Source organism: Callorhinus ursinus, unplaced genomic scaffold (genome assembly GCF_003265705.2).
Source record: "Callorhinus ursinus isolate GAN/ISIS: 27379988/994484 unplaced genomic scaffold, GSC_fseal_2.0 scaffold18, whole genome shotgun sequence".
Classification (NCBI taxonomy): domain Eukaryota; kingdom Metazoa; phylum Chordata; class Mammalia; order Carnivora; family Otariidae; genus Callorhinus; species Callorhinus ursinus.
In genome coordinates, this window is record NW_027397080.1 from 16,409,688 (window position 1) to 16,436,780 (window position 27,093).

General features: G+C 56.9%; 1 protein-coding gene across 1 annotated transcript in view; it reads left to right on the forward strand.

The window, feature by feature from the left end:
* Positions 1-1,273: 1,273 nt before the first annotated feature.
* Positions 1,274-27,093, forward strand: part of LOC141369928 (uncharacterized) — a 49,092-nt gene continuing 23,272 nt past the window's right edge. Inside the window, exons 1-3 of the mRNA XM_073903583.1 lie at positions 1,274-1,293; positions 1,966-2,063; positions 14,721-14,838. Coding sequence (XP_073759684.1) covers positions 1,278-1,293; positions 1,966-2,063; positions 14,721-14,838 — 232 coding nt within the window. The 5' untranslated portion in view covers positions 1,274-1,277. The remainder of the gene's footprint in view (positions 1,294-1,965; positions 2,064-14,720; positions 14,839-27,093) is intronic.

The window sequence follows — 27,093 nt, forward strand, 5'->3', positions numbered from 1 at the left end:
CCAAGGAATGTCAGATACACAGATGAAATGGGAGACTAGCAGAGTACCAGTCAGGGCTGATGTTGGTAGCTACTGAGGACTGGACCATGATCCTGCATTATTCTTCTCAGTGTCCCCTGTGAGCTCTACATGTTTCAGTTAACATCTGTTGAATTAAAGTACCAAAGGAGGACACACAGATGCTGGGAGTGAAGGTCAGACAGAGACCTGGGAGTCACAACCTCCTGCCATGGCCCAGAGGTTAGGCAGTGGGCATTCGGATCAGATCATCCCTGGTCCAGCAGGGCTCTACCACTTCCAAATGAGGGGACCTGGACCTCACTGCCCTCATCTCTAAGATGGAAATGACAATAGCACCATTTCACCGGGTCTTTGTGGAGCGAGGGGCCCTGCTGTGTCCAGTAGCCTTTCCTGGGCTGTCCAGCTACTTCCCCCTTGGTAACCAGGCCCAGGCAGGGCACATTCCCATCTGTGGGGATAGGCCAGGCAGGGGGCCTGGAGCTAGGGGCTGGATAACAGATGTGACCTGAAGAGGAGGTAGGTGAAAGTGCTGAGCCCAGCCCCTTGGCCGCAGCAGGAACTCTGAACTGTTGAATCTTGCTTCCTGACACAACCAAAATGCTCAGTCGAATTCAGGAAGGGGGAGGGGTGCTATTTGTGGATTATCCAGGACTTCTGTGCCCTGGCCACCCTTGGACTTCTAGGAAAACTAGGAGTTGCAGGGGCTAAACCCAGTGGTCAGAGCTTGGGACGGGGGTCCCTGAATCAGGAGGAAGCGGTGGTGGGGCTTTGAGGTTTCTGGAGCAACCCTCGCGTCAAAAACGTCGTCCTTTAGTCGATAAGAAACCTTTTCAGAAAGGGAGAACGTCCCCAGACTCAGAACGCCGGTCTTCCCCACTCTCCATCTATCCTTTAATTGGGGCGCCCCAGAAAGTCGCAGGCCCTTTGGCTAATCCCTTGATTCCCTATTCGACTCATTCCATTCTCAGACCCCGCCCCTTCGCTCCCACCCGCAACCTCCGCCCAAGCCAGAGCCCCCCGCAGGGAACAAGGAACGAGAGAAACATCCCTAGTCCTTCGGGAGAACCGGCACCCTTGGTGAACGGAGGACGGACGCGCCCCCTTCCCCCACGAGGGACCCGCGCGCAGTCCCCGCGGGCTCCCGGCCGCGCCGTCGGGGCAGCCGGCTCGGCCCCGCCCTCCCCGCACGCCGAGCGGCCGGGGTGGGGACTACAAGTCCCGGCGTGCCGCGCGCGCGCTCCCCCCTGGGGTTCCGGATGGTGAGCGGCGAAGGTAAGGCGAGCTCGCAGAGGCAGCGGCGGCGGCGGCGGAGACGGAGAGAGGCAGGCAGGCAGGGCGAGGGCGAGAGACGGAGGGAGGGAGCGAGCGAGGCAGACCAGACAGACAGACAGGCGGGCGGGCGGGCGGGCGGGCAGAGCGAGCCACCCGCCAGGCTGCGCTCAGCCCCGCTCGCAGCGGAGAGAGCAGAAGGCAGGAGGAGGGAGGGGAGGAGGAGGAGGGAGGGAGAGAGGGAATCCAGCTACCACCACCCAAAGCCAGCGTCTGCTTTCTGTCCTCATTTCCTTTTCCCACCCAGCTCGGAAAGCAGAGAAAGGCAGAGAGAGCGAGAGATAGAGACAGTCAGAGAGACAGACAGACAGCCGGAGAGCGGGAGGGAGGAGGGCGGAGGAGGAGGAGCAGGAGGAGGACTACGCGGGGCGCGTTCCCTCCCAGGTTTGCAATGGGGGGGTGGGGGCGGGGGTGTCCAGGGCTGTGAGAGTGTGTGCGCGGCGGGGGGAGCGAGGGGGGCGCAGAGACCGAAGGAGTGATCGAGGTGGGGGGGGCGCCGCGGGAGCGGGGGGCCGTGTCCAGCGGAGTTAGCGGCGGAGAATGTGAGCCGAGACGCGAGCCATGCTGTCAGCAACGGCGGGCGGCTCAGGGCTCCTCCACGACTCCTCTCCCCAGCAGCCCGGCGCCCGCGTCGCTGCCGCCGCCGGAAGACTGACGCCCCCCAAAGCCCCTCGCCTGGCTCGGACCCACGGAGCCGGCAGCCCAGCACTCCGGTGAGTGGCGCCTCCTCCCGAGCCCTAGACCCCGCTGGGGACCGGCCGGCCGGGCTCTTTTGTGCAGCGCCCCGGGGGGGGGGCCCGCGCCCCCTCCGCGCGCCCCGGTCCGGTCCGCGGGACCCGGTGGCTGCGGTGCCCGCGGTGCGATCGGTCTTTGTTTCCACCGGGGCCCGCGGCTCGGCTGGGCTCGGCTCGAAGCCTGGCAGGCAGCGCCGGGGAGGGGGAGGGGGAGGTGGACGAGAAGGGGGGGCGGGGAGGGGGGGTTCTCGGGTTTCCTGGCCGCCCCGCAGCTCCCCCGGCTCGGGGGCGAGGTGCGCGCCCAGCGCTGCCGCGCGCCCCCTCCTCCTTCCTCCTCCCTCGGTCTTTGGATTTAAAACTGCAATTTGCTCTCCAGCTTGCTGAGAATGTGGGGGGGGGAGAATGAAGGGGGGACCGTGGGAGCGGAGAACAAGGCTGGATTTTAGGAACGGCGCTGGGAAAGGGGGAGACTGCGGAGGGAGGAGCCCCTCCCCTCCAACCCCCAAATCCCAAGGTTCCGCTGGTGCTCTGGGAGTTGAGGGGCGGGGACCTAATGACCCGGAGGGGGTGTGGGGCGGAGGAGGGATTTGGGGGTGGCCAGGGCCGGAGGGGTTGGGCCGCGTGCCCGGTTACCTGGCGAACAAAGTCGGCTCACTTTTGCATAAATAAATAAATAATCGCCTATCAATGCGTTTCCTCTGGGGCTCTGATTGAATCGGGCCCCCTCTTCCCCAGGGGGTGGGGTGCTGAGTGACAGCTGTCAGCCCCCTGGGCCGGGAGCTGGGGGTGAATTGCTGAATCCCTGTGCCTTTTGGCTAAGGGCGCCTTCTCCTGCTGGGTCCTGGTCCCCGGGCAGAGCCAGAGGGGCAGGGGGCTGGCTCTGAGTCTAGGAAATAACCTTGTTTCCTGTTCGACAGGAAAAGGGACAGCGACCCAGAGTTTGGGGGCTGGGGATGAGGACTAATGGGAGCTGGAGGGGTTCCCTCGCAGCCTGACCCCCCCAGCCTCCTGCCAGGCGAAGGGGCCAGCTGAGGGAGGAAGGATGTGGGCCTTGCTGGCCGGAGGCGGGAGCTGGGGCTGTCCCTGAGGCGGGCAGCGGGCACAGAGCGGGAGGAGGGAGAGAGAGAGAGAGAGAAGCGGGGGCGGGAATTCTCTACCGCAGACCCTGGGGGCCAGGGCCAGATGTGGAGGGGTGGGGAGTCCCCCCTCCCTCCTAGCTTGGGGGCCCTGGGGCTGGGCTGGGAGGGGCTGAGCCTGGTGCCCTCGGTTCTGCACCAGCGCCTGACTGGCAGGGCCAGCTGAATTTGGGCCCAGGCGTCACCCTGGGAGGCAGGGCCAGGCTGCACCAGCCTGGTCCCTGAGCACAAGGAGGGACCCTTGGGGGGCCTGTGCCTGTCTGGCTGGGCAGGCGTTTCCCGCCGGACCAGTTGGTGTCAGGCGGGACTTGGCCCCAGCTCCCTGGGCAGAGCTCAGGGTGTGAGGACAAGCTTTGCCTCCGGGTCAGGGTGGCCACATTTTGTCCGCTGCTGCTGCTGGCGGGGCGGGGGCATGTGCCCGGGCCTGGGCAGAGTCCTGCCAGGAGTATTTGGGGTGTTTCTATTGTTGGCTTGTTCCTGTTCCCTGTGGCCCGGTGTGTGTGTGTGTGTGTGTGTGTGTGTGTGTGTGTGTGTGCGTGTGTGTGTGTGTGTGAGAGTGTGTGAGAGCTGGGGCTTTTAAGTGAAAGATTACCAGTCTGTCCATCCCCCGCACCCCTGGCTTGGAGGGGGGGCAGGCTGGATTGTGGTGGTGAGCTGTGGGGGGACCCCCCAGGTGGCATGTGCATGCCGCTTGCCATCTCCCTCCTTGGAGCAGATGTATATTTATTTTTATAGCAATGGAAAATCAAACTGGATAGTAAGTTGAATTCATTTTTTTTCTCCTGCTGTGTCAATAGTTGGAATAACCCCCAGAGACTGGTGAACTTCTTGCCCCAGAGCTCCCACCCTTCAGGGGTTGCACAGAACAGTGAGGGTGTGAGCTTAGGGGGACCAGTGGGCACCAGTCCAAACCAGTGACTCTTGTCCCTCTTGGTCTGGCACTGGGGCAGGTGCCTGGGTGGGCAGGTATTATCCCCTCCCCACACATCCCCCCTAGGCCCCAGGGTGTTGTCTGGCCTCAAGCCACCTCCTTGGTCAGTACCTAAGCTGTGCCCAAGCCCTCGGGGACGTTCTCCTGGTGGGCTCCCTCCTCCTGCCTGGGCTCCCGGCCCACGTGCTGATATTTATTTTCTGTAGTAAAATCCATTTTTAATGCCGTTACTTTTGAAATAATATAGAGAGAAACAAATGTGATGTGTTTAAGTTGCCCTCTGTGAGTTTTTAATGTGATCTATAGCTGAGGTAGTGATGGAAGGAGCTGTTGGGCTTGGAGAAATTTGCTGTCATAAAGAAAAAGAGCTTGCTGTTTATTACGGTTGCTGGGCTGGGGGGTCTGGAACAGGGTCGGGGAGCAGGGAGCCCCAGCACCCCCAGATGCTGTGGATGGACAGTGTAGCTTCTCAGTTTGGGGGTATGCGCATTCCAGGGTTATTTCACATTGCTTCCCAGACCTTGACTGGGACTTTGGTGAGGGGGCTTGGGAGTTGGGGGGCTCTGTTAACCCCATTCCACCTGCTTAGATCTTGGCAGGGAAGCTGCTGGATCCCCTGTTGAGCTAAGTGGAGGTATACTGTTGGGAGGTTGGACTTGGACCCTACTGGAGATTAAGGGATGGAATCTCCACCTGAGGTTGTGGCTGTGCTCCAGGCTTGAGGGGCCAAGTGTCCCTGGCTGGGAACTGGGGGCGGAGGGGGGGGGGCAGCTGCTCTGGACAGGCAGAGCCCTAGAGGGGATATTGCTGGTTCTCAGATCAGTCTGGAGCATTGACTTTGAGCCACTCCCTCCACTTGCTTCTGTTTCCCATTGGCTAGGGGCTTTCTCCAGGCTAACCTGATCTCTCTCATTTCCCTTCAAACCCCCAGTGTCCCACCCCGAGGCCAACTTTGTTTGTTTGTTTGTAGAATACAGAGCTCTGTGTCTCATGCCAGTCACCCAAGACCAGGGGGTGCCGTGCCATGCCTTCATACCAGATGCCCAGACACTTCTGGTCGGGCCGAGTGAGGTCAAGCAGACTCACTATTATGGGATGGAGCCCAGCTCTGTCTCTGGGTCCCCTGGGTCTCTTGGGACAGCTCGGAAGAGAGGGGAAGCCAGGATGGGGAATGCAGGAAGGAGCGAGGATAACATTGTTGCTAATGCCAGCAGATGGGCCCCCGCAGGGAGAGAGCTAGGGGACGGAGGCGAGGGGAGGGGAGAGAGACCCAGACAGCCATGTGCCAGGTGGAGAGAGGGAAAGATGGTGGCAGAAGCCAGGGATGAGGGAATGAGAAAGCAAACAGTCAAGGGGAAGAGCCAGGATCACAGCCCCTGGAGGTGGGGCCCAGGGGACCAAGAAGGCCTAGGCATGTGCCATTCCCTGCCCCACAGCCAGGAACAAGCAGGCACTGTTTTTGGAGGAGAGGCGAGCAAATGTCTCTGGCAAGAGGGAGGAGACAGGTGGAAGAGAGAGGGAAAGACTCCCACGGGAGGAGGAGAATGGGGAGACGGGGGGGATGCCCTGGGTCACTTGACTAACGGTCCTGCCCCAGGGCAGCGTCTCCCTCTGCCTTCTCCAGATGTCCGGAAACAGAGCAGAGTCTCCTGTGGACCTGGGGCTGGGGCCTGAGGCAGGAACAGTGCCCCACAGGTTGCTTGTGCTCCATGCCAAGGGGCACCTGGGACTTTAAAGGCGGGGAACATTAGGGTCCAAGAGATGCCAGGGGCATCATCCAGTTGGACCCAGTCACACATCGTTTGACAGGAGTAAACCAAGTCTAGAGAAGGGAGCCATTTGCCCAGGGTCACAGACACTTGGCCATGCCAGGCCTGGGACCCAGGCTCCTCGCACTCTAGCAGTCTTAGTTAGAGAATAAGGACAGCTGCAGGGGGCCTCCTGGGTGCAGAGGGGGGCCGGAGCCCGGGAGAGAGGAGCAGGCAGGCACCCTTGTGGCCAGAGCCCCCCCCCCACCCACCCAGGGGAGGGGGAGGCGCCGCTGGCGGGAGAGAGAGGGAGGGAGGGGGGAGAGGAGGGGAAACAGTGAGTCAGGCTTCCAAGAGCTGAGGATGGGAGAGCCAGGGCTGGGAGGGAGAGGGCAGGGAGGACTGCTCAGAAGCTCAGAGAGGGAGGGGGCCCAGCCGGGGGCAAGGAGAGCTCTAGAGGGAGGGAGCCAGCCTCTGGCCCTGGCCCAGCGGTCGGGCTGTGCGGAGGGAGCAGCCAATATGGACTTTGCTCGTGGTAGGTCAGCGTCCCTTTCTTTCTCTGTGATTCCACGCCAGGGTCTCAGGAGGAGTAACTCTGCCCTCCCATCCCTTCCTCGGTTTCCCCATCTGTTGTGGGACTGTGGGATTTGGACTGTTCTTGGAGAGGGAATGGGGGGCACAGAACAGACCGGGAGGGTGCTGAGGGATGTCACCTCTAGCTGCTGGCTGAGTGCTGGAGGTACTCTTGGCGCCTGCCACCAGTGCAGGGTAGGGCACATGTCTCTGGGGTAGGGCTCCTTCTTGAGTCCTCTGAGTTGCTGGGTGGGAGAGTGGGGGTGGCAGGCCATGAACGCTAGGGTACACTCTGCGCGCCTGTGTGCGTGTATATGTGAGCGAGAATAAGGTGTTGGTCTGGCAATGGTAGGTGGGCTACCTGGGGCCTCTCAGGACGGTGAGTGCCTAGACAGGGTCAAGGTCCCCACTTGTCCAGAACCAACCTCCACTTGGGGAGGGGGGAGATACTCCTCTATCCCCCCAATATCCCTATGGGTCAGAGGCTCTGGAGAAGCTGGGAGGCGGGAATGGCCCCTGTGGGAGCTCCATATGCCTAGAGCTGGAACCAGAACTAGAGCCATCCCCAGGGACTGCCTGGAAGGGCGGAGAGAAGGACCCCCCCTCCCACCCAGCTGACAAGAAACCAGGAGCTCTTAGCCCCTCCTTCTCCCAAGGCCTGGCACCCCCCCCAGCCCCTCCCTCCTGGATCCCAGCATCTCTGCCATTGGCTAGGAGATCAGGAAGGTGGGCACTGAAGATCCCTCTCCTGCAGGGCCTAGCTTTGGGGAGGGGGGGCACTGGTGAAGTGAGGCCCCCTGCCCCCTCCCTTACCTACACATGCACAAACTCAGCTGCAGCGAGGCCCTGCTTTCTCTCCCCTTTCTGCTCTGGGGTCCTTGGCCTGGGAGCCCAGAGGAGGGGCTGCTTCTGCAGCTGGCTGGCCCCGAACTCCCAGCTCAGCCCAGCTGCTACTGAAGCTTCCAGAAGCTGCAGCTCTGCATCCCCTCCCCACTCCCCTGAGCCAGGAGAGGCCTTTGCTGACCTGGGGGAGGGTACCTTGGGGAGCGAGTGGGCACCCTTAGAAGGACTAACACAGACAACCAGACAGATGGGTGGTGGAACAGATGGACAGAGACACCCACGCACAGGCAGATGGAGAGAGACGGACAGATGGACCAGGACAGGGAGAGACGGACAGACAGAGGTGCTGGCAGAGAGAGGAGGAGTCAGAAAAATGGAAGGGCCTGGGGAGAGAGAAACAGACAGAGAGACTGAGACATGGAGACACAGAGATCCCAGAGGGGAGACAAGGTGACTGAGATAGGCGGAGGAGAGACTCGGGGAGAGGGTGAGAGACAGGAAGAGATAAAGAAAGGGGAAACCCAGACAGAGAGAAAGAGACAGAGGAGAGGCGGAGGAGAGGCTTGAGGCTACAGACCACAAACAGGGATTTGATGAGAATCTGGAAGGTGTTTTCTCCTGCTTCCCTCCCCAAACCCCTGGGCCAGCCAAGTCTCCATTCCTTCCACCCCCGGCTCAGTTTCCAGCTGCTAAAGAGGTCAGAGAGAAAGAGAGAGAACAAGAGAGGGAGAAGCACGCAGAGACCCCTCCTCCCTGCTCTTTTTGTTGCAGAGGGAGTTACTAGAGCAGTTTTCCCAGCCCAGACCCCTACTCCAAGATGGACATATCTCTTGTGTCAGAAAATATCACACTCACCACTCACTGGGTGTCTCCTTGTGTAAATGCACTCCCATATTCATACCTGTCTGCACAGGCCTTCACACACACACACACACACACACACACACACACACACACACACTTTATGACATGAATCTCCACCCTCACACTCATCCCACATCTCACAAGTGTAACTGGGGAATGCATACCTATGCTTCCTTATCCCTAAAGGCAGTGACACACATGCCTCGTCATGGGGTCTCAGGACATGCTGACACACACGCACACACAATCACACGTTCACACATACAGTGGCAGTCACACCAGAGCAGAGGGAGGGCTCTTTCTGGAGGTGAAGATCAGTGTTCCCAGGTGTCTGGGTAGGGGTGGTATGTGCTCCCGCTCCTTCCCAGCTGGCGGGGGACGGGGGGTGGGGGGGGGGCGGGGGGCCCTGTCAGCCAGTGGGAGCCTTCCTAGGGAGCTGGCGGGTGGGTTGAGTGATGTGGAAGAGCCATTTGAGAGTTGGTGAGGATGAGTGTGTGCACCTACAGACATGTGCACTCACGTACAGGTACGACGTGGCGAGTGTCTGTTACGGCGTGCGTGAGAGAGATGATTGCGTGTGAGGTGGGGTATGGGTGTAACAGGGAGAGCCAAGGTGCGTGGAGTGTGTGGGTGTATGTGTGATAGCTCCTGGTCGGGCATGTATGTGCGGACGGGTGTGTATGTCACAGGTGTGTGTGGCCGCCTGGTTCTGCAGAGTTGGGGGGGGTTTGGGCTTTATGTACAGCAGGGTACAGGGCCCTGGCGGTGAGCTGCATGTGTGTGAGGGTGCAGTGTTATGCAGATGTGAAGGTGTGTAGGGGGGTTGTGTGTGGGTGTAGGCAGTGTGCATGTGTGAGGGGTGGTAGCTGCCTGGGTGAGGCTGTGAGCTCGCAGCCAGGGGTGGAGGGCTGTTTTCCAAGGCCAGGATGCTGCTTGAACAGAGGCCGTCAGCATGAACACATGCGAAGGGGCTCTGAGGCTCACAGTTGGGCACTGACCCACACAGACGCACAAGGACAGACATACCCGCCCCTGTCCTCCCTCTTCCTCTCTCCTGGCGTCAGTGGTTTTCAAAGGAGCCTCCATGAGGACTGTTTGCTGTGCAGTTCCCCCCACCCCCCAGCCTGTGCCTCTTCAAACACAGTGATGCCCTCCAGGCAGCTTTGTGGAGGCTCCTGCCTCAACCATCTGAAGGCAGATGGGTGGGTTGAGATCCGATGCTGCCCCCCAGGGAACGAGGAGGCGGCTCTGCTCCTCTGGCCTGGGCATGGGCTGAGACAGATGGACGAACCCCCCACCCTGTTCTCCACACCCCCACACAGGGTCTGGGGGTGGGCAGGCACCCCCCCCCAGAAGAGGGATTCTAGCAGACAGCCCCTGAGCAAAGGCTAGGACTCTGCCCATCACCTCCAGGGGCACCTAGCCTCACCCTGAGTCCCATCACGTGTCCGAGCACAGGGACCCAAGTGTGGCCCCTAACACCTGAACATACAGCTCCTCCTCCTATACTTACAGCTTGAACACCCCAAACACACAACTGCTCTGTCTACAAATACACAGCTCCAACACTTCCCCATATGTCCGCTCTTCTGACACCCAACTGCCCCATATATACACATAGCCCCAACATGCCCACAAACACACAACCACCATACACCTTCCCACCCAGACACATGGTTACAGCCCTAGTAATGAACCCAAACCCAGATTTTATGATCCCCAGCATACATCCAACACACACACACATACACACCAACTCCCTCTTCAACCCAGCACCTCCCTGGACACACCCAGGACCCTAGAGCAGCCCTGATACCTTCCACATACTCAGACTCTCAGAGCACCAACACCTCACCAGGTACACGCATAGACTCTGCCTACAGCCCCAGTGTGTCCCCCAGCTGCAGCCCAGCACCACCCTAAACACACCAACCCCTATACCTTTCCAGACACACAGCCTGCCCCCCATCACACATACGTACACTGCCCACTCGACACCCACTCAAACAAGAAGACCCTCTTCAGCCCCACCATTAACCTCAAACACAGACATAGCTTCAGTTTTGGTATACTTCTAAACAGATAATGTCCCTCAGCTTCTCATACTTTCCCAGGTGTGCATATGCACACACACCTGCACACACATGCACACTCCCCCCATAGACCCAGCACTTCAACAGGCTGTCCTCTGTATGTCCCCAGCAAGCCCCAGCTCCAGTCCTTTCCTTGGCCATCCGAGGGCCCAGGGACAGCCCCACGCCTCACCAAGCACACACAGCCAGCCTCAGTGACAGCCCTGTGCCCATTCACCTGCCGAGCGCTCACCAGCAGGCGCCCTGCCTCACCCTGCCACACACCCCAGCTCAGTCCCTCTGCAGCCCTCACTCCCAGCCCCACACCTGCCAGCACACCTCCCCCCACAGCACTCTCCATCCCAGCTCCCCCCCACCTCTTCTTGGGGTCCCCTCCCCCAGACACCCTCCCAGCCAGCCTTGCACACACACTAGCTCACTCTTGTGTGCTCTCTCTCCTCTGCTGTCCAGGCCTCCCCCACTTCCCAGAGCCTCCTGTGCCTGGGGAGGCGTCTCCGCCCCCCTCACTGCCCCAGGCCTTTCATTCCTGGACAGTGAGGCTGTACATCTGGTTCAAAGCTGCCCCACCCAAGACCCTGTGCTCTGGGCACCCTGGCCTGGGCTTTGGGGGTTTGGGGCCTCTTTGGGGACTCTTGGCACCTGGTCACCCTGGTCTCTTAGCCAAGAACTTGAGTACCCAGCCCTGCCCTGGCATGTATGTTGGGGGGGTAGGGGGCTTTACCCCCAGCCTGCACATTCTCAGGTGCTTGCCAACCTGCCCGCCCCCCACCCTTGGCTTACCTGAGAGGGACATTGGGTCTGGGGCTTCAGGGAGAGAGATGGGTGAAGTGTTGGCTTGACATGCTCCCCCCTCTCCCCCCCCATCTGGGCTTCGGGGCTTGGTCTCCCTGGGAGTCAGTTCCGACAGTGAAGGTTACTTTACTAGATGCATGATTTTAAACGGAATCTCCACCATCTGTTCCACCCCCTAATTACAGATGCACAGAATCCGCCTCAGAGGGCAGCGTGAGGGGAGTGATTTAGAGGCTGAGCTGCTTCTGCCTGCATTAGGGCTGGGGAGACTGGGGGGGGGGGGAGGCTCTGGGTATTGCTCACAGCCCCCCACATCCCATCTCTTTCCCAGAGGCCTCTCGTGCCTCTTCTTGCTGGGGAAAGGCTCAAAGAAAGTTTCCCCCAATCCCCAAGACCTGAAAGAGGAAGCAACTGCAGTACTGAGGGAGGGGTCCCCAAGACACCGCCTGCATCCCAAGCCCCAGGTCCTGGGATGCCGGCTCCATTAGAGCCTTAAAAAATTCAGTGGATCGATCTCCTGCCTGCTTCTTTGCCCTGGGGAGCCACAGACTCTGGCCTGGCCCAGCTGTCTGCCCACCCCAGGGGTAGCAGGGATTGGTGAGGCAGAGTGGGGGTCAGAGTGGAGGTGGGGGCAGCTGGGTTCTGGCAGCAGAGGACATGGGCAAGCATACCAAGACCCATCAGGTATGTTCGCACGTATGTGCCCATCCGCCTTGGCGCCCCTGGCACGCCTGACCCCAGCTTGAGCCGTGCTCTGTGGGGCTAGACCAGCACTGGGGGCTGGAGGGGATGGGCCAGGGCCAGGGCCTGGGCCTCAGGGTTCTGAGAGTCATCGGGCTACATACACTGTGAGGACTGGTCCACCATTGCCCGTAGGTGCCAGGGACCTGGCCCCCAGCCTGCTTGGTGGCGGCAGTGGCGGGCACACTGCGGTAGACGCTGGAGCATTCACTGCAGGGAGAAAGGGAGCGAGGTTGGGCTGGAGGAATTTTAAAGATTGCTGCAGGCAGGAGGGTCTCTGGAACCCCGTGGAGCGGGCAGTCATGCAGAAGTAATCCTATCGTGGCCTGCCTGGAGGAGTGGAGGGGAGAGGAGGCAGGGAGGGGAAGGATGGAGCCCCTGCCCCAGCCAGCTGTGGAGGGCGCCAAGGACCCCAGGGGCCTTCCCTGAGGAGGCACCTTGTCTTCTCCATTCCACTGTGGCATGTGCCCCCTGGAGGGGCAGCGCCGCAGCTGGTGCTCAGCTCCAAGCTCTGGGTATTATAAATAATGCAGCTCAGAGGTGGGGGGCCAGCCCAGCCCCCGGTCACCTTGGGTCACCCAGTGTGGCGGCTGCAGCTGGCAGTCCTGTGGCAGAGCCCCTCTCCCTTCCAGCCTGCTCCTCCTCTTTCGCTGTGTGAGCTTGGGCCAGAGGCCCAGCCTCTCTGGGCCAGGGCCGGGGCAGAGGCATGTGGAAGAACCCAGAAAGGCCTGCCCTTTGGCCCACCCCCTGGCCCTCACAGGTTAGCTGGTAGCTGGCTCAGCCAATCCAGGCCGGGGAGGGCTGGCCCGCTCTACCGGGGCCTCACCCATTCTGGCTCCTCCATTTTGCAGATGGAGTCACCGAGTCCAGAGAGGGAAGGATGGCCAAGGCCAGCCAGCTGATGAACCCCTCCTTCCTGCCCCATTCTACTGTCACTCAGGCTCTTCTCAGCCTCAGCTCAGCTAAGAGCAGGGCCTGGGGGGGTGGGGAGGGTGGGCGGGGGATGTTTGGGAAAGTGGTTGCGGCTGAGAGGTTGCCATGGCGATGCTGCAGGATGCCGAGCTGAAGTGGGGGTCCTACAGGGTCTCTGGGGCCCCCAGCTCCACACCCCTGTGGTCTTCTCCTCCCCATCTCCTGTCCCCCACCCAGATGCCTGTCAGGCGGCTTCGGTGACAGGCCGGGTGGGTGACAGGTGGTGCAGGTGATGGGCTGGGTGGGTGACGAGCTGGGTGGGTGACAGGTGGTGCGGGTGCGAGGCAGGCAGGTGACAAGCTGGGTGGTGACGGGCCCTGCTGATGACAGGCAGGGGGTGTGGTTGGCGAGGATGCCGTCTCCTGGCTGGTGGCCTGTTGCAGCCCCCCACCCTCATGCGTGTGCACACACATAGGCTCTGGGCACAGAGCTTGGGGCTAAGATACTAATGAGGCTTATTACGTGTGGAGGGGCAGGTGCCCAGGCTCACTAATGAGAGGCCTTTAACAAATAGGGGAGACAGCTGGGGGCTTCGAGGAATTTGGCTGGCCCTCCTAAGCTGAGGCCCTGGGGGTCCCAATCTGGCTGGAGGATGGCTCATTCTCCAGCCAGGTTGGGACCCCTCCTCCCCTCCCCCGAGGCTGTTTGGGTTTATGTTAGTGCTACCACGATCCTGATGGTTAACCATCATTCAAGCATTTGATCCGCTGCACCAAACGCTTACGTGCATTTTCTCATTTCAACTCAACCAGTTACAGGAGGGAGGCCCTATTACCCATTCTACAGATGCAGAAACTGAGGCTGAGAGAAGGCAAGGGATTTAGTGTGGTTTCTGGTGCAGCTGGAATTTTAATTCAGGTCTTTCTGTCCCCAGAGAACATGCCCTTAACCACCCTACCAGTAAAACTCAGGTCTTGGTCCAGACTCAGACCCTCTTTCAGGGCCTCAGTTTTGCTCTTCTGGAAAATGGATGTGTGGTGGAGGGGTAATCACCATAAGCTCATCAGCTCTGACTCTGGGCGGCTTCGGGGGCTCCGCCAGGTAGCTGCCCCAGTCTCACCCCATGTGGCCCAGATTCTGGACTGGAGAGAGGGCAGGGCTAAGTGGTGAGGGAGCTGAGCTGAAGAAGGGACACCTGGGATATGTGAGCCACTTCCTGCATCGTGCGGTGGAGAGGCTGAGGCCTGGAGAGGAGCAGCAACCGCCCAAGGTCACACACCCTTTGAGCTGGAGGGCCCCCGTGGGATCCTAGGTCTCCTGGCCTCTCGAGAGGGCGGGGCTGGGTGTGGTGCCTTGGCTGGGAGGCTGCCTCCTCCTGGGCCCCACCCACCAGCCTTAGCTTCCTCCTTGGAGTTTGTGAGCCCCCAGCCTCCTAGGACGGTGTAGGGGGCTATTGGCTGCCTCTTTAGGGCCATGCCCCCTCCCCATCAATCTGGGTCCCTAGTGTCAGTTGAGCCCCTCCCTTTGGAACCCACTGGGGTGGAAACTCCCTGGCAACAGCTGATGGATGGGTTAGGGCCCTGACATTGGCCTGGGGCCACAGCATGACCCCGGAGGGACCAGGCTGGGGTTGGGGGCTTGGAGGGGAATTTAAGAGAGAAGAACTAGGCTCATAAATCTTGGAGCAACTCAGTTCTCCTTCTCCTCGACCTTAATCTCTTACCAGACCTGCTCTCCAGCTGCACATCCAAGGCTGGGGGTTGAGGGATTCCACCTTCCCATTCCCTTTACCCTCCAACTGATGCTCAGCCCCTCCTGAAACCATACCCCCAATAAGGGAAGAAAGAGTTGCAGCCACTGCTGTTGGGCAGGATTAAGACCTTGTGTGTCCAGACTAACGGATTTGGCCTCTGATTCATAGCGGCAGGGCAGAGGGCTTCAGTGCCTCAGTTTCCCCAGCCTTGAGTTTGAAATCCTGTCTTGGTGCCTGTCCACTCAATCAGGAAGGAGCATTAAGACCGAGAGGGATTTTGCAGCTGCAGGACACATGGCCCTGTCCTCAGAAGCCCCAGTCTGAGATGAGAAGTGCAGCCCTGGCCTTGGGAGCCCTCAAACCCAGAGGTGAGGTCTAGAACCCAGGCTGGGCGTGTGCTGAAGTTTAGGTGGGGAGTGGGTGGTGCTGGGTGGCTGTCCCGTGATGGCTTTCTGAAGCAAAGGCTTTGGCGAAGGGAGGCCAGAGGATGGGGAGTGGTTTGCCTAGGGGCTTGGAGAGCCATCTTTGGTTGGTGGGGGGAGCCTGGAAGTGTCTGGCTTTCCCACAGCATTGGGCAGCAACAAACTGGAGTTCTGGGGCCCTCCTGGCTCCCCAGGGAACCCACTGCTGCCTGGCCCTGGGGACCCAGGCGTCCTGGCGGGTGAGGGCGGGTCTCCAGCAGGCGCCCTGCCAAACCCCGCAGCCTGCTCACCAGGAATCTTGTTGCTGAGAGATGGAAAATCCCGGCCGGGCCTGCAGCTCATCCCTCCCCTCCGGGAGGAGGAGGGGCCCAAAGATTCCTTCCTGCATTTCCCCCCTCCCATTTGGGGCAGGGCTCTCCTTGGTAGTGGGTGGGGCTGGGGGGCCCAGGACAGGCCTCTAAGGCTCTCAGTCACATGTCCTGGAGTCCAGCCCAGCCCAGTCCAGCCCGCAGTGGGCACCAGGGCACTCTGGAGGCAGAATGGGCCTGGTGCGGCTGAGGAGAGGTGGGGGTGGGGTGCTGAAGCCAGAGGGGGCCTGGATGGGGGCCGAGCCTGGCCCTGGCCCCACTGGCTCCCCCAGGGCGGAGGGTAAAGAGTTGGTTCTCTTCTTGGACAGGAAGACGAATGATCCCATTATGGGAGTGTGATTTTATTCCACGTGTCACGGAGTCTGAGATTAACTTGCTCACCAGTCTGTGACAAACCCCTCACACCCAACACACACACACACACACACACACACACACACACACACACACACACATGCACGGAGACACACATATCCTTGGTCTCACGAACGCACATCCCACAGGCACAGATAAACATTTCCACGATACAACACACAGCAGAGTCTCACATACAGAGACACAAGAAAACACACACACTTAGATCTAGACCCACAGCCTCAAAAGCACAACATTCCCTCACACCAAGGCCACACAGACCCACGGCGACAAAAAGGCAGTCCCGGGGGATGCTTGCAGCCCCACTTGGACAGGCACAGACCGAGGACGCACAGTGCCCCGTAGCCACGGATAAACTTAGACACACACGAACCGAGACACAGTCATGCGGCCAGGCGTAGACCACCAGCCACACGCGCGGAGACAAAGACAGGCAGGGACACACAGTCGGCGGTGCGCACACAAGCACAGGCGTGCACACCCGGACACAGACAAAGACAAATAAATGCCCAGAGGTTTTGCTGTGGACAGATGTAAGGAGCACGCACATCTGGGCCTCGTCGACCTCCTTGCCCGGGGACATGGTAATCTGGCGCCTGTGGCTCCGGGGGGGGGGGGGGCTCTGAGGAATCTCTCAGTCAGAGCCCCCCACCCTGGGCCTGGGGCCAGCCCCCACCTCTGGCACAGGGCCCATGGCCGAGGCCGTGGCAGCCACACCCTCAGTAGAGCTGCACCATCTCTTACCCTGCCCGCCCATTGGACACATACAGGCAGGCCGTCTCCCCCTGCCCGGGCTTACAGCCGCGCCCCCCGCCCACGCAGAGTTTCTCACTCGCACCCCCCCCAGGTGTCCCCTTCTTGCTCATTGGCTTTCTCCCTCACCCCGCGCCCTCCAGCCTGAGCACACAGGCACGAGCTCGAGAACCTACACCCGCACCCCTCATGACACACACTGCCACCTTATCTCCCACAGAGCCACCCACACGGTACAGAGGCTCCCCTTCCCACGCACCCTCGCCCTCTCACATGGACCCCCACAAGCCCCCATACATGCACTCCTTTACATCCTCACCTTCTCTCGCACAGACTCATTCACAAACGTGACACACACACACTCCCCGACACACACCCTCACCACTTTCTCACATGCAAGCGCGCGCGCACACACTTTCAGAGCCTCCCTCACACCGTCGCTCTCCTTCCTCCGTCTCTCACAAACACTCCCTCTGCCAAGACTGTAGCTCTGCTGCAGAGCAGCCCCTGACAGTGTTTGTCACTGTTCCCCACTATGGCCTTGGCCTTCCTGGCCTCGGTCCCTTCCCCTCCACCTCCAGCCCTGGACACTGTGGCCTTGTATTCTTCTGTCATTGCCCGGTTTAGCCAACAATTGCACACGGAGCATTCAGTCAGCAGTGCTGATTGGGCCCTGATTATTGGTTAAGCATTGGGGGCACTGGTGACACAGGTCCTTCCCTCATAGAGCTCTCAGTTTTGTGACCAGTTTGTTTGTTGCTTGTCTCACCTGATGAAATTTTAAGGTAGCCCTTGATCTTGTACGTTGAGGGATGTGTAGGAACTCACAGGAGGAAAAATAGGGGGGAGGTGTTCCAGACAGAGGGAACAGCACATGCAAAGCCTGGAAGTACATCAAGGTATGGTATGGCAGGAACACAGGGCGGGGTTGAGCCTAGAGGAGAAGCTGCATAGAACCCAGACTTTAGATGCCTTGCTCACAGGTTTGGATTTTGTCTAGTGGGCCACAAGGACTTGGGAAGTCTTTAGGGACAAGACAAGGTGGGGAGAGACTGGAGGCAGGGAGGCTAGTTGGGAGGCTTGAGGAGTCCAGATGGGAGATGATGGTGGTCTGATCTCGAAGAGGCAAGTGGGATGGAAGAGTGGACTCATTGAGGAGCAAGGACCGGTGACATCCCAGTTCTAGAGCTGTGACCTCAGGAAGGTCCCGCAGCCTCTAAGCTGGGCCAATCAGATGAGGATGGGACAGTGCAGGAGCCGGGCTGGTAGGAAATGCCGTCAGTGATAGCCACTGTTGTCCATCGCAGTAGGGCGTGGGGGACATCCAATGAGGAGGCGATTTCGTGAGCACCTACTGCGTCCTAGTACCTAGTACCTAGTACCGTGCCAGGGGCTGGGGCCCGGTGGTGAGGTGGCCTGCGGCTCTGGGTAGTTCACACACCTGATAACCACAGGAGACAGGGGAGGGCTGAGCGTGTGGGTGGAGGCAAAGCACCCTGGAAGATTACAGTTGGATGAGGCAGCACCCGGCAGGGTCTGGGTGGCTTGTGGAGGAACTGGCGTTGAGCCAGACCCTGAAGAGGCTGGTTGAACTTGGGCAGGCTGAGGTGGAGGGAGGAGCTTCAGGTTTAGGGAACAAAATGGACAACAGCCCGAGGGCAGGCCAAGGAGTCTAATCCGGCCCTTGTGTGAGACATAAGACTGGGGAGTCTTGGGGTGGGATTATGGAGGAGAGGCCTTGGTGGCCAGGCTGCGGGGTGGTCAGCATGGGGTTGATTGGTGGTGGTGACGTGGAATGGGCCCATGAGAGACTCTGCTCCAGGCTCTGCTGCTAAGCCATTGGGTGACCTCAAACAAATGCCTTTCCCTCCTTGGTCTCAGTTTCCCTATCTGTGTGATGAGGTGGTCAGTCTTGTACTGGAGGGGATTTCTGGTATCCTGTCCCAGGGGTTGGCCTAGTCAGCTTTGTAGGGCATTTTCTGCGCCTCAGCCGCGCTTTCTTCCTGAGCATTCTGAGCGAAAGAAAGGAGCAAATTGACGGGTTCCCCAGACAGATTTGGGGCCCTCTGAGTGAGGGGCCAGGAGCTTAGCATGGAAAAGAGGCGTTTTTGCCAGGATCTGACACCAAGTCCCAGCGGTAACCTAGAAGAGAAGGCCAAGGTCCCTCTTCCCTCCTGCCCTGACCTGTGCAGTGATAGATGTGGGCCATGTGCCCAGGAGGGCACAGTGCCCAATCCCTGGCCCAAGGGGTGTCAGGACCCTTCCTGCCCACTAAGGGAGGAGCGGGGCTGGAATTCAGGAATGTGGCCCAGGGCTTGGAATCCCCTGGGGCTGAGGAGCCAGGAGGCCCATCTCAGGGTGGCGGAGGCAGGTAAATGCCTGTGGGTTCCACCGTTGATATTTGGGGTCGCCAGGAGTTGTGGTATAAGGCAGGTTATGGTGACCCCCCACCCCCGCCGTGCCCTGGATCCTAGCTGCAAGGGGCCCTTTAAGCATCTCACCTGTGAGGTGGGGCTGGTAGAGAATTAATTTCCTGTGCTATTTTAATTTTGCTGTATTTAATTTGCTGTTTATTTTAATTAATTAACGGCGGGTAATCGTCTATCCTAACTTGCTGCCGCAGGCTCCTCTTAATTCTTAGGGGTGGAAGGCCAGGCCAGGTGATTGCTCAGTTGGGGGGTGGGGTGGGAGGGGGAGCCCTGGAGGCGTGTCCCTTTTCCCCTTTGCCCTTCTCAACCCTGGGGTCTTCTCCACTCTGCCCTGGCTCTCCTCCAAAGGGCCCTCCCTTCCCTCCCTCACTTGTGGTCCCTCCTACTCCTCCCTCCCCTCTCCCCAGTATGGCTTCAGGGCTCCCTGTACAGTAACTTGGTGAAGAGAGGCCTGACACAAGGCCCCTGCCTCCCTGCCAAGCAAATAGATTTTAATGTCATAGTGTGGTGGTTTAAAGGACAGGGAGCTTGGCTTGCAACCCAAGCAGTACTTAGGGGCTGGTTGGGGAAACTTTCAAAGAGGGGATCTGCTTTTTTAATGGCAGGCCCCTTGCCCACTCCAGTGCCCAAACAGCACACCCATAAGGCCTGTAGGACGCTAGCATGTCCACCCCCCTGTGAACACATCTTTGGCATGTTTTCGGTTATTGGTTAATCTCTAGGACGGACCCGCTAAGGGAGGATGATCCCCTGTAGAGATGAGGAAATGAGGCTCAGAAAGGCTAAGTGACTTGCCCAAGGTCACACAGCAACTAGGAGAAGCAGGGCCTGGATTCTGGCTGCACAGAAAGAGTTAACGGTTGGAGGGAGGGGAGGGAAAGTAGCTTGGGGATCAGGGTGGGGGTATTAGGACCAGGAACTGGGGTCCCCTGGCTTTGGAGGCTGTGGGGAGAGGAGTGGATCCTTGCCACAAGGGGCTCCCCGAGGTATGAGGTCTCAGCTAACTGCTCCCATTTCCTTGTGTGTCTTCAGTTGTCTGTTTGGAACTGGGGTTTGCTTTGTCACTCGCACTGTACCCTACCAGGGGGACCCTTCCGTGGCTAGCTGGAACCCTACTTTTATTTAACAAACACATAACATTTACCATGTTCCAGGCACTCTTCTAGCTTTATAGATACTCATTTAATCACCTAGCAGCCCTATTATTTTCATTCTCATCTTGCATATCAGAAAACCGAGGCTTAGAAAGGTTAAGTAACTTGCCCAAGGTCCCACAGCTCGTACCTGGTGGACAGCCTTTGAACTTGGAACACTGGGATCCAGAGTCCTTGTTCTGAACTACCATACTGCCCTGCCCCCCCCCCACCTGCTGTAGGTGGGAGATAGGAGTGCTGAATTCCCTGGAGATATGGCAACTTGGGGGAGTCTCTAGCCTAAGTTTAAAGGGAGATCCAGCCCCACCCTCACTAACGCCAAGTCTGCTAAGACCTGTTCCGTGGTGGAAGCAGTGAGAACGTCAGGGTGGGCCTGGCTGGGAGGTTCAGATCAGCTATTCGGAAGCCTCCCGTGGGGCCTGGATCACCTGCTGCAGTGCTGGCTGGGGTGGGGGGTGGAGGGAGGACAGTGAAGGTGGGCCTCAGACTGCACCCTCGGAGACTTCTTCTGAAAGTCTTCTGACTGGAAAAATAAGGCAGGTGTGTCTGAACAGCTACCCACAGTTGTATAAGACAACAGGAGAAAAACATCACAAAACATGATGCAGAGGAAAAGAGTTTTGAGCTTTGAATCCTGTGTTACCTGACACCTTTCTGAGCCTCAGTTTCCCCGTTTGTCCAGGGAAAATAAACATGGCACTGACTGGAGGATTTTATGAGGCTCACATGAGATAAAGTATGAAGGCTTTGACCTCAGGAGTGGGGGCTCGGTGAACATCTATCTAGATGCTAAGATCCAACTTCTGGAGAAGGAAAGGGTCCCACCCCCGGGGCTGCCATTGGAGCAGAGCAAGATGGGAACAGTGAGGATGAGGAAGGCTTCGAGAGTCTCACCTTTGGAGTCGGGCTGCTTGGGTTTAAGTCCCGGACATGCTGAGTCATTTACCCTCTCTGGGCGTTGATTTCCCTGTCTGTAAAATGGGTATTATAATTGCGCCCCCCCCCAATTGGGTTTTGCGAGTATTAAACTAGTTAATTCATGTATTCAGTAAGCAATATTGAGCACTTGCTAGGTGCCAAGCATATTGCTACTCACTGCAAATACTAAGTGGTCAATACATGTTAGCAATCTTATTGTTATTCATATTGGCGGTGGCTGTTTAGAGAGGGGACTGAGACTTTTAGAACAGGGATGAGTGACACAATAAAATGCTATAGAAGTAATAAGAGGCTGATTTATTATTGAGCGCTTACTATGGGCCAGGCACATTAGCTCCTGAAGCACGTGCTTGTATTGTCCCCATTTTGCAGACAGGAAACAAGTTCAAAGAGGTGTAGCGACCTGCCCAGAGAAACACAGCTAGTAAGAGGTAGAGCTGGAGATTGAGAGACTCAGGAGCCAGGCTCTTAATCACAAAGCTATAAACCTGCTTAAGAGATGGTGTAGGGTGGGGGCAGTGATCCAGCAGAGGAAGGAGGGAGAAACCTCACCAGGAGAGGGATAGAAGTGAATGAGGCCTCCAAATGCAGGAAACAATGAGGGAATGGACCAAGTCAGCATATGATCCGCCAGTGGTTTTTCCCAGCAGTAAACAAGATATAAACTCAGGGAAGGGAGCAAGTGAAGACCAGAAGAGGTGGGTCTTGAGAAATGGGCACAATGGAAAGAAATGGGAAGCCAGCTCAGTCCAGGTGGAGCACACTGTATGAGCAAAGGCCTGAGGTGAGAATGAGCAGCTTGCTTTAGGGCTGAGAAGTGGAGGAAATGGCTAAGAGAGGTCAGAATGAGGGTTGGGAGGACTGACTGGTGGCCTCAGGGGCAGAGGGAGAGTGACAGCCCCAGGGAGATAGGGAGGGTGACAGATTCAAGAGGCTTAGCTAATGTAGAAATAGAAATAACCCCCCATCTGGACAGGAAATAGAGCATAGTGATCAAGAGGGCAGGCTTTGGAGTCAAATCCTAGCCGGGCTGCTTCCTACCGTGTGATCAGAGCAAGTCACTTGAGGTCTCATTTTCCAAAATGAGGAGTAATGAAAATACCCATCTAAGATGGAATGATGGTGAGAAGTGGTTAGCACAGTGCCTGGCACACGGGGAGTGCTCGATTCATTCATTCATCCATTCATTCATTCCTTCCTTCCTTCCTCAACTACCAAGTGCACACTTAGTGGCAGGTACTTTTCTAGGGTGCACAGCAGAGAGCAAAGTAGATAAAAATCCCTGCCCTCAAGGAGTTGACATTTAGAAGGTGAAACAACACAAAAAGAAGTAAAACACATGGTGTGTGAGATGTTGCTAAGTACCAAGGAGAAAAATGAAAGCGGGAAAGGGCTTGGGGAGGGCCAGGGCTGCGCGGTGACTGCAGTTTTAAATAAACTTATAAATGAAGGTGATCGTTAGTATTGTTCTTAAGCAGGTTTTAGTCAAAAAAGTACCTTCCAGGGCACTTTGGTGGCTCAGTCATTGGGCGTCTGCCTTCGGCTCGGGTCATGGTCCCAGGGTCCTGGGATTGAGCCCCGCATCGGGCTTCCTGCTCGGCGGGAAGCCTGCTTCTCCCTGTCACTCCCCCTGCTTGTGTTCCCTCTCTCGCTGTGTCTCTCTCTGTCAAATAAATGAATAAAATCTTTAAGAAAAAAAAGAAAAAGTATACCTTCCAACCTATAAGGCATTTTTCCCTCATAAGAATCACTCAAGGTGTAGGTGTTGCTGTCCCCATTTTATAGATGAGGACGTTGAGGCTCAAAGAGAAGAATCTGACCCGGGAGTCATAACTCTGAGGACAGTGCTGACTCCCTAGGACTCCCAGTGACAAGGGAATGTTATTCCTGAACGTCTAGAGGACAGAAGGCTTAATGGGGGAGGATGTGAGCAGTGGCTGAGGTGGGTCAGTGTCCAGGGATGGAGCTGAGCTGGAGAGCAGGGGCAGAGGCCTGCTTCCTGGAGCCAGAGCTCTGGGCAGCATACCCCGGTGTGGCCTGAGCAGGGTGAGTTCAGAGAGTGGCTGGACCCAGGGGCAACCCTGAGGGCAGAGCGGGGGTAGCCGGCTGGGCCTGAGACACTGTGTGATTGAGCAAAGCGGCAGAATCTGTCCAGAACTGAGTGAGTGTGTGGGTGTTATGGAGACTGTGGGGAGGGGGTGAGAGGAGAGGAAGAAGTCAGCTCCACTGACCAGACAAGAGGCCACAGTGAGGAGGAGGTTGGCGGGGGCCAGGGCTGGCAGTGAAAGCGCTTGCGTGTCAGGCAGACCTCGGCGGCAGTAGGGAGCCATTACAGGTTTTGGAGCAGGGACATTGTGTCGTGAGAATGAGACTGAGGAAGGCGAAGGTGGCACGAGGTGGAGGAGGCTCAGTGGAGGCATTTTGGAGGTGGGGAGCCCACCCGGGGCACCATCATAGCTGAGCAGGCGAGAAATGGCCAGGTCAGATTGGAGAGACAGCTTGGACCAGTGGAAAGAGGTGTCTGGGAGATAAACTCCTGACCTGTAGCCTTCTGAGGTCTGCCCCACATTTTCTGAGGGGCCCTCAGCTAGTCCTTTCCCATCTGTGTGCCCCTGTCTCCCCATTTGCATTGAACTAAAGACCCCTTTTTCTTCTAAACTTTTTTTTTTTTTTAAGATTTTATTTATTTCTTTGTCAGAGAAACACAGTGAGAGAGGGAACGCAAGCAGAGGGAGTGGGAGAGGGAGAAGCAGGCTTTCCGCCGAGCAGGGAGCCCGATGCGGGGCTCGATCCCAGGACCCTGGGATCATGACCTGAGCTGAAGACAGATGCTCAACGACTGAGCCACCCAGGTGCCCCTCTTTTCTAAACATTTGAGCTAAGGATCCATTTTGAGAAGATGATGGGCCTTCTCTTCAGAAAACTACAAAAACAGGAGCGCCTGGGCGGCTCAGTCCTTAAGCGTCTGCCTCCAGCTCGGGGCATGATCCCAGGGTCCTGGGATCGAGCCCCGCGTCGGGCTCCCTGCTCCGCGGGGAGCCTGCTTCTCCCTCTCCCACTCCCCCTGCTTGTGTTCCCTCTCTCGCTGTGTCTCTCTCTGTCAAATAAATAAAAAATAAAATCTTAAATAAAAAAAAAAAAAAACCCACAGACACGGTATCTTAAAAAAAAAGAAAAGAAAACTACAAAAACAAATTTTGGTTAAAATCCTATGAGGTTTACAGACCTGCCAAAGTCCTTCCATGGAAGCAAACTAGATGATCAATAGTAATAAAAATAGCAACTAGCATTAAATGCTTATTACAGGCCAGGGGCTAGGCAAAGTGATATACATCATGGTCTTATTAAGTCCGTTCAACAACCCTATGAGGTAGGTAGGTACCATTATTATTATTCTGTTTTACAGATGGGGAAACCGAGGAAGCCTAGCGAGGTGGAGTGACTTGCCCAAAGTCAAAGCTGGAATTGAAGCCTGGGTCTGTCAGCTCAAGAGCCCAAGATCTTCCTGGCTAAAATTAAGGCTAGGATTCCAGGATGGAAGAAGGGGATATGGCAAGGAGGGGGCAGATGTGGGAGCAATTTCAAAGAAAGCTGTAGAAAAGCAGAGCTAGAGGTAAATGGTGGAAAAGGGGCATAGTAGTGCCATGCAGTCCTGAGGTGATAGGCATCAGGTGGTTGGAGGTGTGGAGCTAGAGATGAAGACTCCATTTGAAGCCCCGTGGTGTAGCTTCTGGGGGGTTGGTATCTATCCCACATGACCCCCAGCTAAGTGACCTGCTCTGGAGCCAGCTGGGAAGAAGTAGGACATGGGGCTACTCTGTCTTCTAGGTCAGATTATGCTCTGCCCCCTTGGCAGGGGAGGGCTTACTCCTAACTCTTTGACTCAGCCTCCAGTGCTGTCTCTGGAATCTACCCTCCCTCCCCATTCCCAAATGGGCTTTGATTCCTCTAGGGGAGTTCAGAAGTGGAGATACCCTTTCCATTCCAAAAAAGAGTCCCGGGGCCCATCTCCTGAGATCAAAGTGGAATCTGGAACCCAAACAGCATGTGGTGCATGTTAGGCTCTGGTTTAGACCCTGGTCAGCAGTACCATCTAGGAGGAGGTGATCTAGATTAGACTAGACCATAGTCTTAGGCTGGAATCTAGATTTCTGGTGGGTTGGACTTGTTGGTCATTTAGAACAGAGGTTGACAAACCTTCTGTAAAGAGATAGTAAAAAAAATTTAGGCTTTGTAGACCATTGGGTTTCAGTCATGAGTACTCAACTCTCCTGTTGTACCTTGAAAGCAGTCATAGACAATGCATAAATGGATGAGTATGGCTGTGTTCCCATCAAACTTGAATTATAAAAACAGCGGGTTGGATTTGGCTCTCAGGCCATAGTTTGCCAACCCTTAATCTAGAACCTCATTCTTCCTAAGGGTGTCTGGATCTTAAATCTTACTAGACAGTGATCTAAGCAAATAAGGTTGTGGCGTCAGACTGTTAGGCTGGTTAACACGGAAGATGATCTAGATCCACGGTCTTGCTGGGATCTAGGTATTAGGAATTGGTGAACAGGAAATTAGTAATAAGAGAGTGGTTTAAAACAGACGAAGCCATAATCTCTGGCTGAGCCTAGATTCACAGAAAGCTGGGGTGGGGTGGTGTGGGGTGGTGAGATTTAGACCAACACATAAGGTTGTGGTCTGAATATAGGGAAGTGGGTGAACTAAAGCCACACAGATATTGATCTAGAGCAGGCAAAGTCTTGGCCCTAAGCCAGAGTACCATATGATCTAGAACAACACTGTCCAATAGAAATGTAACGGGAGCCATGTATGTAATCTCAATTTTCTAGTGGCCACATTAAACAAAGTAAAAAGAAATAAGTGAATTGATGTTAATAATGTATCTCATGTAACCCAGTATATCCAAAATATCACTTTGACATATATAATCATTATTAAAAGTATTGAGATATTTTACTTTTTTTTTCCATATTTCAGACTTCAAAATCTGATGCATATTCTATGCTTACGGCACATCTTAATTCCAACTAGCCACATTCCCAGTGCTCAGTAGTTAGTTACTACCATATTGGGCAGCACAGGTTTAGAAATGGGCTTTTCTTTGGGACCAGAATCCAGAGGAATCATCAGCCAGAATGATCTGGAGTAAATAGAGTTGGACATGCCAGAGGTTGTACTCTTAGCTGACTTGAACTGGGTGTTGACTGGCTTACGCTAGGAAAGCATCTTTTGGCTCTGGGTTGGGAGTTGGAGGGAGTCCCTCCTTTGTAGTCCTGACCAAGTGGCCTCCAACTCTTCCCGCCCTCATCCCAGTGTCACCTCTGAATCTGGAGTCTGGTCTGGCCTGGCAGGTGGGGGTGGGGCAGGGTAGCAGCTGGACCCTTGAGGGAGCAGGAGCTCCACCCCTCCAAGCCAGCTGCTGCCAGCCTTCCTGGACTGGCTCTGTGGAAACAGGGGGCCCAGAGACAGAAATAAACTGCCAGGTTTCCGGGGCGGAGTGGGGGGCCTGCCAGCCTTTGTGCTTCCTTGCTGGAGGTTGGGGGGGCAGGAAGCAACTCCATGGCCCTGTCCCAGGCTCTTACCCCTCCATGCCATCTCCCCTCATCCCCAGCTGCCTCCACCTCCATGGCTCTGAGGCTAGGCTAAGTCTAGAGTTTGGTGGATTAGTGAACCCTCTGGGCCCAGAAACCTGGGTCAGTCCCTTGGGAACAAAGGATGATTCCCCAGGGCCCTGGACACAGCTTTGTGGCCATGGGGATAGTGCCTCTGTGCTCATTTCTAGGACTCCATCCTGGGAACCCTGCTAGCTGCCCCAGGGCAAAAGCTGAACAGATTCGGAGGGCTGCAGTGGGGTATTAGACTAGGAATTGGAAGGTCTGCGTTGGAGGCTAACCTCTGCCCCTAACTGGCCAAAGGCTACTTTGGGCAAATGACACTTTGAGCCTCAGTTTCCTCCACTATAAGAAGGGGGCAGTGTTTGTCCCGCTTGTCTCAGGGCACTATAGTTCAGTAGTTAACTCAGACTCTGGAGCCCAAGTTTATCTGACTCTGGCCTCTGCCGTTGGACCTTCAGTAGGTCACTTAACCTTCCTGGGCCTCAGTTTCTTCATCAGCAAAAAGAGGATATTACCTACTTCATGGGAACCTTATCAAGTGAGTTAATGCATGCGG